General features: G+C 33.0%; 1 protein-coding gene across 12 annotated transcripts in view; it reads left to right on the forward strand.

Annotated features, from left to right (window-relative positions):
- The window catches only part of SK (small conductance calcium-activated potassium channel), a 236,778-nt gene that overhangs the window by 183,894 nt on the left and 37,007 nt on the right, over positions 1–15,877 (forward strand). For all 12 annotated transcript variants that reach the window (XM_070110224.1, XM_070110232.1, XM_070110233.1 and 9 more), the window contains 2 exons: positions 10,714–11,030; positions 12,783–12,887. In XM_070110224.1, the coding sequence (XP_069966325.1) occupies positions 10,714–11,030; positions 12,783–12,887 (422 nt within the window). The remainder of the gene's footprint in view (positions 1–10,713; positions 11,031–12,782; positions 12,888–15,877) is intronic.

Genomic DNA, 15,877 nt, shown 5'->3' on the forward strand with positions numbered 1-15,877 from the left:
ATGAAAATGGATTTATTTATTAAACAAAACATGAACATGAATAAACAGAAACCATAAAAAAATTAATACAGTAAAATATAAAATATTTTATGCTACTATATAAACTGTTCTAAGAGCTGACGTGTTATAAAAAGGTTATATCAACCAATATGTGAGTTATAAACATAACAAGATATCTTTGTGCCTAAAATGGACGTTAATGATGAAAATTTTACTTAGCCCCATGTATTCGTCTGACTTTACTCCATATGATTGGTGATGGTATGTGAGGTACCTTAATGAAACAGTGGTAGCATTTTATTAGTCTGTGGCATTTTAGTAGTATCTAGTATTGGCAAAAATTTATAAAATCGGGTTAATACTACCCTCTAGTTCCATATACTACTTATAATACTTTTCGTTATTCTAACCAGTTTTATGCCGAATACTTGTATGTCGATCAGTGAGTATTAACATTTTTATACTCTCGCAACCTGTTGCTACAGAGTATAATAGTTTTGTTCACCTAACGGTTGTTTGTATCACCTAAAACTAATCGAGTTAGATATAGGGTTATATATATATAAATGAACAGGATGAAGAGACGAGTTGAAATCCGGGTGACTGTCTGTCCGTCCGTCCGTCCGTGCAAGCTCTAACTTGAGTAAAAATTGAGATATCTTTATGGAACTTGGTAGACATATTTCTTGGTACCTTGAGACGGTTGGTATTGCAGATGGGCGTAATCGGACCACTGCCACGCCCACAAAACGCCATTAATCAAAAACAAATAAATTGCCATAACTAAGCTCCGCAATAAGATACATGACTGTTATTTGGTACACAGGATCACTTTAGGGAAGGGCATCTGTAGTTAAAATTTTTTTTAAAGTGGGCGTGGTCCCGGCCCTAATAGGTTTAATGTGCATATCTCCTAAACCGCTCATTCTATAACAACAAAATTCACTGGAAGCAAATGTTTTTAGAACCTCTACCTACAGTGTGAAAATAATTGAAATCGGGTGGCAACTCCGCCCACTCCCCATATAACGGTACTGTTAAAAAATACTAAAACCACGATAAACCAAGCACTAAACACGCCAGAGACATTAAATTTTATCTCTGGGATGGTATGAGATGACTTTATAGGAACCGCGTTCAAAATTAGTCAGTGGGCGTGGCACCGCCCACTTTTAGTGAAACCCCATCTCTTGGGATCTGCTTAACCGATTTCAACCAAATAACGTTCTTTTCATATTTCTATGTTATAGTGCGAAAATGGGTGAAATCGGACTACAACCACGCCTATTTCCCATATAACACCATTTTCAATTCCATCTGATTCTTTCACTTTCCACTATGCAAATCAAGCAACAATGATTATATCGGGGTAAAACTTTGCGTGAGTAATACGTTTAAAGTATGCCACCTTGTGACCAAAAATTGTCTAAATCGAACCAAAACTGTTCAAGCCCCTAAGTACTAAATATGTGGATGGGGTCCTATAGTTGACCTTCTACCGAAAATATCAGTCAATCCACAAAGAAATCTCAAACGAGTATACCATTTGACTTTGCGAGAGTATAAAATGTTCGGTTATATCCGAACTTAGCTCTTTCTTACTTGTTTATATATAAAATTGACTCAAAATATGTTCTCTATGCTCGAGTATAGCTGAGCAATGTCAAAATTAATATCTTTCTCTATCTCCAATATATATATGATTTCCGTTTTTCAACCTGACTTTTAACAGTAACAAGCTTATAATATAAAATTTAGCCACATGCCATACATACTTATACTATGTTCGCACCGAATTGAAATCCTCTTGAAAACACAATTTGTGGATTGTGGAGTCAAAGTCGGTCTGACCGACATTGTGTGTTTTCGATGAGTTTTGATTGACACATCTATTTGTTTACATTTGTTATGTACCCTACAAGAACAGTGACGGTCATCTGATGGTTAATATGACAGTCATAGCTGAAAAATTTTATCAGCGCGCAGAACAAAGTTTCTATCATTTTCTTAAGACCCTTGGTTTGTTTTTGTTTGTTTGTTTGGTTTTTTCTGAGTCATTGCTGACCATAAATCCGTCATATCTGAAAATTGTCAGTTATGACTAAAACGCTATCAGAAGTGAAAAATTCACGCACTTGCGTAAGTTAGCGCGTTGCATCGTTTTCGGGTATATCTTCAAGGCAAACCATTCAAAATTGTGACAGATTGTAACTTACCTACCCTTACTTTAAATAAAAAGAATTAAACCCTTGAATAGCACGATGGGCATTAGAAATACAAAATTTTTATTACACATTTTACCACCGGGGTGGTAAGCGCATGCAACACGAAAAAGAACACAATTTGTACGAAATGCGAATCGGCGTCTTGAATAGAAAAAGTAGCGACGGTAACGATTTGTTTTATGTGCCACAATATATGGAAACTCACATAATATATACGGAAATATTATGAAAAAGTTGGACATGTAGGTATAGACAAAGTAATAGAATTAATTTCAAATAGTTACTGGCTTAAAAAATGAGTGAAAAAGTTTCTATACACATAAAAAACTGTTTGTCATTTCTTCAAAAAATGGACGTCAGGAAGGATTTTTACACAATATACCAAAAGGAATTGCTCAGTTTGAAATCATTCATATCGATCATTTTGAACCTTTAGATAAGACTTCAAAAACAAAAAGACATATTTTAGTTGTACTTAAAGATGTTGAGGGATTACTGTCACGTGTACCATACACAGGAGTTTGGACAATTGCAAATATAAATCCTTGGTTCAACGGACGCGAGGCAAAAAGTAAAAACAAATGAGATCAGGTGATCTCATGGTGAATACGGCCGAATTGTAGTAATAATAAACCATAGCATAATATTAATAATAACAACCTAAATAACATAAATGTAAACACGGAATACATAGCATTAATATATTACCTGTGTATAAACTATACACAACTCTGTTTCGGCGAATGAGAAAAAAACAATAAAGTGTCACTTTTGATTCAACTATTCTAAGCGACAGTTACACGTATAATATTAAGCATACTATAGTTTAATGACAAAAATATGTGTTATTGGACAACGAATTAGCCAAATAATGATTTTGGTTATTCTCACAAACTCTATGCTGAATATGTCGGTCAGTATATTAATTATGTATTTATAAAATAGCTTGAAAATATGTTCTTGAATATAACTGAGTAATGTAAAATATACCCTATATATGTAGACCTTGGTCCAAACCTCATATACTTAATATAATCAATTTCGATCTTCTGATTCACGTTTTGCATATCAGCACAACAATTAAATTTAATTGAATCTATTACCAATAATACAAGTTGATAAGATACGAATTTGATTGTAAACCATTCACTTTCGTCGAATGTCGAATTCTTTCGCAACTTTTCTTACTTGCTTAAATTATGTTACATTATTTAGGTCATACTGATAGTGATTAAACTACAAATAGTATTAACCTTTCTATATACGTCCCAAAAGTTTCTTTTAGGGTTAATTTTTCATAATTCTCTTGAACTTATTCACATGTATTTTTTGTAACGGTATTTACAGCTGCACCTGCAAAATAAAAAGAAGATGAAATAAAAAACACCTTTGAATTATTTAGAGGAGTCTTTTTCTGCATTTTATCAGAAAACTTGCCATATTAATGTATATACATATTTTTAATGCCATCAAAAAATAGAGATTTGAATAAACATAAATCCTATTGACTTTTTAAAATATCTGATATCATGACATGAGAATTTTTGATTGAAAATTATGGTGCTAAGTAAAAATAAGTAGAAAAAATAAATATTTTAAATAAATAACTCAGTATGTTTGGAACATAAAAAGGTGGCTTCATTGAGATGCTTCCTTTATATCGACCAATGTTAGAAACAAATACAACCCCATATCTAATGAACTTTACTTTAAAAAACATCAAAAAAGTTGTAGTAGCATTTACGTCATAATAACGAATTTTTCTTATAATACGAGTACATTTGTACCTTTGTAGCACTTCTCATGTAGGTAAAACCGATAGCAATATATTGAATCTGCCATAGTAATTGTGCGAAACTCTAGAATCGGGAGAGATGAAAAGACACACTATTATTGATCTTACCACATTCATGCTTTGAACAAGATCCAGTCAAAAAGATTCAGTCAGTTTTCTGGTTGAATATACCGTGTTCGTGGAAGTCTGGTCGAATATTGCAGGACAACAGAAACTAAACGGGTTTCTTTCGCAATTGCAAATTTATGGTTTGCTTTCGGTTTTTAAAATTTAATAAAGTATTACTAATTGATGATATTATTTTTATGATGAGCATATCTGTCCCCTTTTTCTATTTGCAGCCCAACTAAAATAGTACTAGAGTAATGGAGAAAAGAGATTTACGTTTTCATGTTCATCCCCACTGTATTATGAGAACTGACATATGGCTTTGATAAATATTTACTTTATCTCATTTTAAATTCATGTTATTGTACTCTCGCAACCTGTTGCTACAGAGTATAATAGTTTTTTTCACCTAACGGTTGTTTGTATCACCTAAAACTAATCGAGTTAGATATAGGGTTATATATATATAAATGATCAGGATGAAGAGACGAGTTGAAATCCGGGTGACTGTCTGTCCGTCCGTCCGTCCGTGCAAGCTCTAACTTGAGTAAAAATTGAGATATCTTTATGAAACTTGGTAGACATATTTCTTGGTACCTTGAGACGGTTGGTATTGCAGATGGGCGTAATCGGACCACTGCCACGCCCACAAAACGACATTAATCAAAACCAAATAAATTGCCATAACTAAGCTCCGCAATAAGATACATGACTGTTATTTGGTACACAGGATCACATTAGGGAGGGGCATCTGTAGTTAAAATTTTTTTTAAAGTGGGCGTGGTCCCGCCCCTAAAAGCACGATAAACCAAGCACTAAACACGCCAGAAACATTAAATTTTATCTCTGGGATGGTATGAGATGACTTTATAGGAACCGCGTTCAAAATTATACAGTGGGCGTGGTATCAAGCAAAAATTATTGTATCGGGGTAAAACTTTGCGTGAATAATGCGTTTGAAGTAAGCCAACTTGTGACCAAAAATTGTCTAAATCAAGTCAAAACTGTTCAAGTCCATAGGTACTGAATATGTGAACCCCAGTGCCTATAGCTGACTTTTTACCGAAAATATCCGTCAACATAGAACAAGGCGGCAAGATCCACAAAGATATTTAAAACGAATATACCATTTGACTTTGCGAGAGTATAAAATGTTCGGTTACATCCGAACTTAGCCCTTCCTTACTTGTTTATAATTATTAAAATTTTTGTTAAATATCCAAAATTAGAACATTTAACAAAAAAGCACAAATTTAATTAAACGTAATAAAAAATCCAGCTTTTGAAGCTTCCACGATGTTATATAATTCCAATAGATCAAAATATCATCAAACATTTTTTTCCAAGTTATAGGTATATACCTACATAACTAAGCTTCAGGTTTTAAAAATAATTATCGATATGTAACAGTACGTAGGTTTACGTACATTCACACTTTACGTTTAACTGATTTATATTTTTATTTAATGTACAAGTATGTGTTTAAAATTCATTTGGTAAACCATTTAACAGTTCATATTTACGTTTCCATAGTATAATTTTTAGAAACCCTATATAATATTAATGTGAATCCTATATATATTTCTAATACTGACCTTTTATTATACTTTGCAGAATTCAGTAAGTAAATATAAAAGTTTTGTAATATTTGTGAGTAAGTTCTTGATGGTAGTTTAGTTGGAGCTTTGTATAATATGTTATAGTCCCTACGATACATATACAAGTACAAGTATATAACTCCATAATTATAGGCATACATGACCGTGAATACACACACATACAAACATACTTATTTGGGTATACTCTGGTTATGCAATGAACTTAACTAACTTACAGCTCAATATGTCAGCGAACTACAAGTATATATGAATTTCTACTTCATACATATATTGGGCGATGTCGTACGAGATGCATATTTGCCACATTTCGGTCAATTTGATTTTTTTTTTCAATTAAACAAATACCTATACTACTTTTAATCTTTAAAAGTCATTCAAACTACACATTTATGTATATACATATGTAGTGCCAAGGTAGGATAACACACGAAAGACTAATTACTGAAATAAAAGAAATACTATGTTACCTACAATAAGACTAAATACAACTCTGGACTGACTTTAGATTAACGAAAAGTCAACATAGCGTCAGAACGCTTGCGTACCGTTCCAAGAAGCGTCAGAAAGCTGGTATACAGTTTAATGAAATTCATTCTAATAGCTCAAACAGTCACCGACATTCCTCCCTTCCACACTTTCCGACCGTATCAAACCAAATCTGTCTAAAGTAAAGCCCGTAGTTGCAACGCAGAAATCAGTTGTTCTCTTTTGTTGTCATTTCACCAATGTTGACATTGTTCTATTTGTACCTATACAAGCTCAAAACTAAAATCAAACTAATAATAATAGTTTACCTTTTTATAAATTTAGAAATAAATGTATTGGACTGTGATTTTGAGATATTTAAAGAATAATTCAAACATGTTCAAGTTTATTTTCTAATTACTAATTTTTACGGGAAAATTCAGTTTTCGCGGATATGCGACCGTACGTTCTGTTGAAGCGGACGGTAGAAGCGGTGGTGGTGGTGAATGTCGGTAACTGTTTCAGATATAAGACCGACTGTAAACACGGACGCATCAATATATTACATTTACAAGCAATATCAACTTTCGGACTTTTAAAGCGTGTATAAAAATATCTATTATAAAAGATTCGTCTTGTATTTAGAATAAGAACATCAACGTTTCTAAATGGAAATAATTTAATAGGCAAAATAAAGACTTAAATCACACTATTTTTTGGTATTTGGTCATTGCACTAAATTTTAGAAGACCAATATAACAATTTAATCATGAATCGTTTTATAATTGCTGTAAGTATTATATATGATGTATTTCTCAAATTATGGAAATGTATTCTAAATGAAGGAAATATACAGCAGAAAGACAAAAAATATAAATATGTTTGTTAAAAAATCTGGTCTAAAATTTGAGATATTTATATCTACTCACTGACCAAGATGTTATATAAAATTTAACGAGCTTTAGTAAATTTATAATATCATGTAAAACAGCCAATACAGACCGATGCTGTAATTTAGTATGGTTATGGTTTAATGTATAGATTTAGTATCCATCGGATTATCTCAGATAGAAATCATTTAGATTGATAAATTGACTTGGTTATTATAGTTATATGTACTACTAAGTTTATCTAATTGTATCAGGCTCCTATCTTTTAATGACTACTTTTAATGAGCTGTGCCAAATATTTACTTGTTTGTGTGTGTGTACATATGTAACATGTATGCTTACGTATGACAACTCACATGTACTTGTGTATGTAATGAAAAGATATATATGTATCGCTTATTTTGAATATTAAGGTGCATAATCATGGCATAAACTTTATTACAATATTCCTTATGGAGCTTCTTTAAACGCTTAATGAAGAGTGTGACTTGCTTATTTTTTATGGTTGGCTTTGTATTTATACCGATTTACGCTTAGTTGTAGCGTAGTCTTTTTTATTTTATAACTACACCTATTATACAATTTGCGTTCCAAAGTAAACAGTAAAAAGTTACAAAGTAAACATTAGTCTATCTATATGTCGACTAGTGCGTTAGAATCTGCTATCCTTTATCGACATCCAGTAAAAATCTATTGGAAGTGAAGTTATTGCGTTTTAAGTGTCAGTATGTTTTTGGCATCGGTGCGAAAATGAGCTTCGAACAAAGAGCCAACATTAAATTTTGTTTTAAAATTGGTAAAACTTTTACCGAAACGTTTCAATTGATGAAACAAGTTTATGGCGATGATTGCCTATCCCGTAGCAGAGTGCACGAGTGGTTTCAACGTTTTCAAGGTGGTTGTGAGGACATAAATGAGAATTGAGCCGAAACCCAAAAAATCGCGCCTGGAGAAGTCAAAAGTGAAGACAATGCTGATTTGTTTTTATGATTCCAAGGGTATTGTCCACAACGAATTTATTCCACCCGGCCAAACCGTTAATGCGGTATTCTACATTGATCGCGAAGATGGAAGTTGGCGTTTGTTGCACGATAATGCGCCGTCTCATCGATCGACGCTTGTTGCCGATTATTTGACCAAAAATCACATTTTAACAATCAACCACTCCCCGTATTCACCTGATATGGCACCGTGCGACTTCTACCTTTTCGGAAAAATGCATTTGCCGATGAAAGGAAAGCGTTATGCAGACGTGGAGGCCATTCAAACGGCTTGCACCGGCATACTGGTGGCCATACCGGGCAACGAGCTAAAACACTCGTTCGACATGCTTTTGGACCGTGCAAAAAGCTGTTTTAAAGCAGAACTATTTTGAATAAAATTAATTGATTTTGCCGATAAAACCATTTGTTCTGTCTTTTTTTTTAAGTCCGGTTTACTTTGGAACGCACCTTGTATAAGCTGTCTTCGATTGATCATTGCTCTGCTCGCTTCTGCCCTCTTGTCAAAAAATTTATATGTGGAAGCAACAACAAAATTATCAAGTTGAATTGAAGCAGAAGAGTATGCGAATACCTCATTAAAGTGGTATTATAGCACCGTTTTCACGCGAAAAGAAATAATTTCACCACTAAGAAAGAATCATAACACTATTTCTAATAGTGTCATTTTTAAAGCACTGAAATACAAACCTTTAAATGAGATGCAGATACTTAGAGTAATATTTTTATTGCTTTTGTTCATATTTATTTTTTAGAGTTAAATAAAGGAGAAAAACAAGGCGTTGCTTTTAAAACTCTACGGTATTAGAGTTGATCCATATCAGAAATATGTACACCTTACAATATTGTCTTAAATTCAGCTCAAACCTCGTTTAATTGGTATATGGTATATTTTCCCAAACATAAATTTTGCAAAGATTCAGCTTGTACTTTAAAAACTGGTTTATTCTTACCTTATTTGCACATACATATACACATATGTACGTAATTGACATATCTTAGTAGAATATCAAAATCTTCACATGAGAACATATCTGTTCTAATAATGCATAACTACAAATTCTAATGATACAATATATAGTTGCTCAATTTATTGATCAAATGTGCGGAACTTTTTAAATATTTCTTTGCCGATGGTAAATAAAATGTTGTACTGCGCTAAGACTACTACTAACATACTATTTCCACTCTTTGTAACTAGAGGGCCATCGAACTCACTTGCTTCCCTGAGTTCATTGCGAGTAGCTGTGCGTGAAAACTCATTCGATCAACTGTTTGGTAGAAACAATAATTCTTTGTTTAACATTAAGATGTTATTATTCTTATATTTTTTCATAAGTTCCATTTTTCTCATAAAATTGAATATGTTTAGATGAAAACGATATTAAAGGAAGCAAAAAATGGAAAATTTGCCATAAAAAAAACGGTCGCCATTACGAAAATGTCTTCTGTCTCGGTCACTGAAACGAAAAATAATCAGGATAGGTGCATGTGATAATGCGGTAGCAATCAATAAGCAGCTTCGGAAAAATTATCAGCTGCACGTTTGTAATGAAACAATTCACAATCTATTACACATCAGATGGGAGGCACCGGAAAAGTGAACCACTATCGATAATAGCATGTTAGGCCAACTCTAAAATTTGGTGTCGGTTTGGTGATGCTATGGGGTTATATGAATTAGAATGGGGTCGGAAAATTTGCCAAGATTCTACACCGAATGACCGCATTCGATTAAATTCAAATTTTTGATCACACCTCTTAGGAAGCTTGAGTCAATCGAGTCTCAACTTCAACTTTTCAACAGGATAATGATAAGCAAAAAAATGGGTTCAAGATAACTAAATTAAAGTTCTCGATTGGCCCCCACAGTCATCAGACTTCAACCCAATAGGACACCTTTGGGAGAAACTCAAAAGGTTCTTTACAAATTGCGATTCAGTTCCCCGAAATCGTGACGAACTTTTTCAACAAGTGACAGCGCACTGGAAAAAAATCACAATAGAAACCTGCCAGAAACTAATAAACAGCATGCCTGACGAAATAAGACCTGTTCTGCAAGCAAGGTGTGACTATACGAGTTATTACGATTAAACTCAAAGTAATGATCGAATTGCTTTATTTTGTTTCACTTTTTAAATGAAATACGTTTTGGTTTTTGAAAATGTTAACCTCCCCTTTTGTTAACAAAAAATCTTTCGATTTGATTTTGGTTTTATTTTGTCTTTATCCATGAATAAATTAACACACCGCAAACATTCGATCAATTGTTTGAGGAACTTAATAATCTGAAGCAGGGAAATTTCTTGATGACATTTTAGTTATGCCTTTTGAGCACAGATATGGATGTAGGTGCCTTTAGCTGAGTGAAATAAATGTTTTATGTTTTTAATGATTTGAAAACATTATGTTTTGTAGTGAATGTATGTAAATGACTTCCAAATCGTTACTTTGTCTGTTAGTTATTTTGTTTGTCACACTAAAAATAATAAATTTTCATAGTTCCAATTAATGAATTATTAGTAAAATTATGCTTTGTATTTCTTTTTCTTACATTTAAATCTTTCCACTCAACTCTAAATGGATAACGGTGTATTGGCAAATTAACAGCTGTTCATGATAGACAATTGTGCAGATGATTGGCGGATCGCAATGACATGGCAACGAATTAGTCAAATAAGTTTAGAACTTTTTATATGTGCAATTCATCCAATTCCTGGCGAATATTATTTCCAATGGACCACAAAATTGGCAAATAAAAATAAAACTATGGGCACCGAAACGGTACCTTATGATGTGGCGTTATCATTACCCATGTTCCTTCGGTTATATTTAATATGTCGGGTTATGCTTCTTCATTCGAAATTATTTACGGACGCATCGTCGCGGAGCATAGGAGCCCTCAACAGAATTAACTTTAATACGAGGTAAGATTATTTCATAAATTTACTTCACATTGTTGATTCCCATTTAAAGATTTGTCACATTCTATTTCTTATTGGTACTCCCACTCAAAGTCTAGAGTTCGGTGTCCAAGAAGATTTTCGCACAGAATGAAAGAGTTGACCCTAGCGCTCATCACTGTCTTTTTCAAGAATTTTGTCAGATATAACACTTTCAACTCGTTGGTATAATTCTTGTATCAGAAAGGGGTTTGCCTAAAGCTCACTATCGTGTTTGATTTCATAATTCAAATTTTCTAAAATATTCCGTTTTTCTCATGTTTTATGATAAGTGAATCTTAAATGAGCATCATAAACCTGTGAATATATCTCAATAATTAATGCTGCATTCAAACCAGGTGATTCTATCATGAACTAAATTTAACTAGAAGGGATTTACCCACTTAACTTTGCCTGAGTTTTGACATACACGTCAACACAAAATACGACTAAAAGTTAAATATACATATTATAAGTGCTAGTGCCTTTAAACTGTAATATAATTATTTAAATAAGTAAAATAAATATACAATACATGTGAAAACTAAATATTTTTTATATATGAACATATGTAGTAAAAAAAACTATTGTGTGGTTTTATGAAACCACGGTAAAAGTGAAACTTATTTTCTTATCGTAGACATTAAATTAATAATTTTTGGAATAATATTCTATTAAGGGTATTGAAATGGCATGATCATTAAAAGCTTTGATAACATCTGAAAAGACCAAGCGGTCGCACATATGCTCATATATATATAAATATATGTATATAATTATGTGTGCATCTAAACAAATATGAAAGAACGCATACTTTATGTAAGTATATCTGTCTACCAACAACATATGTACATATGTATGTAAATATGTATACTATTTGCTTCATGCGAAATCTCACGTTTTTTTGGTTTCATTTCAAAGAATCAATGTGTCGAAGCCAAATTTATAGTAAATCACACAACAACAACATTTTCATTCATGAACGCAGGCTTACTCTTATCAAGCGAAGTTGATTCATTCATAAAAGTAAACGTTATACACATCTTTCCGAGCATGTGTTTGCCCACAAGCGTTTTTTCGCGACGATGGCAAAAGCTAAAAATCATAAATTGAACAACTTTCTGATGTTCCTTCTTGAAAGGAAAAGTGTCAACCCGGCAAACGCTGGAAAAAGTGACAAAAATGGCAACATAGCTCTTGTCGATTTAAAATATTTTACAATTTTAAAATATTTTTATATGGCTCGCAAAAATCTGCGTCGATATACATATATGCATGCTCATACAAAAACATACATATTTACAATGGTTTATTGGCAAAGCTGTTAGAGCGGCAAGGGAAGCGGTGACAATCGGCAATCGTTCGTTTGTTGTTTCCGACACAGCTCGGATTTTGTACCAACAACACAATGTTGTGACGCTTTGTCGTCGCGTGAGTCGCTATAGCAATTTGGCTGTCATATTGACATGTGTGTGTGCTGCTTATGCTACTTGAGACGATTGTTGTTTTTGTAGAACAATGTTTGTAATTTTTGCCGGTGACGTATTTACATGTGTACGCATATGTGTACGTAGGTTTGTGTATGCATTATTTGTTCGGCACATATGTATGTATGTGCTATCTGAACCAGGTGGAATAGGGAAATAAAATTTATGAAGTTTTTATTTAATTATAGAATTACATTAATTTAATAAAATTACTTTCATTGAAATAAGTTGTATTTATGTTCAATTTCAGATTTGTTCTAAAGACTTTAATGACAATTTGTCCTGGTACGGTGCTACTAGTTTTCATGGTATCCTTATGGATTATTGCTTCATGGACTTTGCGACAGTGTGAAAGGTAACGGATTCCAACTACCTTAAGATTAGTGTTTTCATGCATATTTTCTGTTTTGACTTTACTGCTTTTTTTAAAAACTTTGTACTTTGCATACACATTAATACACCCACTCAGACTAAAGGCAATTTATGGTTACGAGTATATGTACACCGCGTGAATTCACCACACATGTTATATAACCAGGTCATGAATTGCCCTTATATATTTTGTAACACCATATATGTATATGTACATAGTTATAAATTAATTTGTTAGTTTCACCTTCTACAAACAAAAGAATTACAAGTTCACACTATCAACATAGGTAGATATGTATGTATAAGTATAAAAATGCCTGCTAAGAGACAACCGCTACCTCCTACTTAGAGCAGAAATGTTAAAAATAATTAAATTACAGATACCTTTGCGAAATATATTTTTTTATTCAATATAATCTACCTTAACTTCAATACACTTATTCCAATGAACCTCCAATAATTTTATGCCATCTCTATAATGACTATTTCTGGAAGCTCTGCCGCCTACGGCTGTAATAGCTTCTTCATTCAACGAAAAACGCTTTCCACGAAGGAATTGTTTCAGGTTTCTAAAGAGGTAGTAGTCGCTGGGAGCTAAATCTTGTGAATACGGTGGGAGCTTAAGCAATTCGTACTTTAATTCGTTGAATTTTGTCATAGTTAAAACACCTTTGTGAGCAGGTGCATTGTCTTGATGAAAAATAATTTTTTGTGCTGTACTCACTAATTTTTTCATCAAAATAGGCTGAACGCAAAGGCTGCATTAATATTCAGAGTTGATTGTTTTAACTTTCTGCAAATAATCAATCAACAAAATTTCTTTTCCATCCCAAAAAACTGATGACATAACCTTCTTTGCTTCCCCTGCTTTGGAGCTAAACAACCAGCATAAAAAGCTCCAAATTATGCTAAGAAATTTATTTTCGATCCAGTTTTTATTTTTTTTGTTAACGTGTGCTTCACTAACTTTCCAAACCGCTTTTTCATATGTAATTCTTCATGTAAAATATGAAGTACTCGTTCGTCTGAGATATGAACTTGCTCAATGATTTCTAGTGTAGTTGTTCACCAGCCCAAAATTCAAATTCGTTTTGGAGGTGAAAACTCCTTACAATTCTAACTTCTATCAATTTTTCATAAATTTCGGTTGCTTTTAAACCTTTCAAAATAAAGAATCTAATCACTAATAAAAAATACTCCGACACGTCAACTTCAAATGGCTTGTTAACAATGAATTAATTGACAGAATGACTTGTAGCTTTGCATGTGTTCTCACAACAGATGTACCAACTTGAGAAAAATTTGTAGCTAGTAGTGCTATTTCATGGCGAGAACAACCAACCTGTGTGTTACTATCAGGGCCCTATTAAGAATGAGGCGGTCCTGGGGTCGGGATACGCGTGGGCTCCTTTTTTGCGGTCATAATTATATACAATTCATTGAAAAATTGTTATTAATTATATGTTCATTAATCAGACGTCTTATTTCATAAGAAATACAGTAATCAATACTATGACATGTCTGCAAATTGCTTTCCTTTATTATTCGGTGAAAAAAACATCTCAATTGATTCGTTTTCTTCTTTTGTGTAGAGATTTGCAAAATTTTTGAGTTTGATTAGCTCATTTCCTAAGGGTGCTTCTAAGTCTTTGGGTATGTTTCACAAGTTGTTTTACGTTCAAGTCAATATCATCTGATTTCATGTATATTAGCTCACCAATAAAATAAAATCGTCCATAAACCAACTGGCAAACTTGGTTTTTAAGTGCACTAATCAATTCATCAATGACTTTGAGAAAATCTTCCGTGGGAAATTTGTCCCTCGTTGAATGTTGCACCGGCGGTGCCTGAACACCTTGGTTGAAAGTGAAAATTCACGGATTTTAAATTTGATGGTGCTGACAACCCTTTTTAATACTTCACGCCAATGTCCGATCTTTTGTGTGATCTTTTTTGTGATTAATTTTTAACCTTTAAGATTAGTGATAAATCTAACTTACAAAAAAAAATTTGCTGATGTCGCATAGTTCTCTACATATTACGAATATATGTAGCTTTCTGTAAAATTTGTATACCCTGAAGAAGGTATATTAAGTTTGCCACCATTTTTGTAACAAACAGAAGGAAACGGCGGAGACCCTAAATGAGCAGCGTGACGAGCACTCTGTGTATACGCGAACTACTCCTTCAGTTATTTAGATATCGATCTAAAAATTTGCACACGTTCTTTTCTCCCTAAGGAGCTTATTTGTCGGAACCGTCGTTATCGGACTACTACAGCTATATGCTAGTCATACAAACTGAACGATTGGAATCAAGTGCTTGCCCGGAAAACTTTATCATTTGACGAGATATCTTCACGAAATTCGGCAATGGTTATTGCCTAAGGCAATAAAGCAAAGTCCGAAGAAATTATTCAGATCGGATAACTGAGTCAAGTTCTTGCAAGGTATCTTTTGTCTTAGTGAAGGGTATTATAACTTCGATGCAACCGAAGTAAATGTTTTTTCTTTCCTTTTTTTACTTTTTCACATCGTTTCCGGAAATGACGTTCGAAATCAACATTGTTATTTTCTGGGAAAATATGCGATAAATTTCTAATTTATAAATTTTTGAATATTCTAATAAATATAAGTAACTTAAATATTATTTTGTAGGGGCATGTCGGTCCTGTCCTTAATCCGGCCTTGGTTACCAGCTTTCAACATTAGTAAAATATGAAAAGCTTTACAATATCGGAAATTATGGCGGCGCTTTGACATTTACTGCCAAAGGCAACTTCTACGCAGAATAAACGAAAACTGTACTTAACATTCTCACTCGACTTGCACATTTATTCTAAAACTGTATGTAAATATTGTTAGGCAACAGATTAAAAAAAAAAAAAAATAGTTATTAACACATGTAGTATTTTTCTGGCTTTCAATAGTCAGCTTTTGAAATTCTATATCATACCTATAATGAGTGTACATA

The sequence above is a fragment of the Bactrocera oleae genome, chromosome 5, assembly GCF_042242935.1.
Source record: "Bactrocera oleae isolate idBacOlea1 chromosome 5, idBacOlea1, whole genome shotgun sequence".
In the NCBI taxonomy this organism is placed as follows: Eukaryota; Metazoa; Arthropoda; class Insecta; order Diptera; family Tephritidae; genus Bactrocera; species Bactrocera oleae.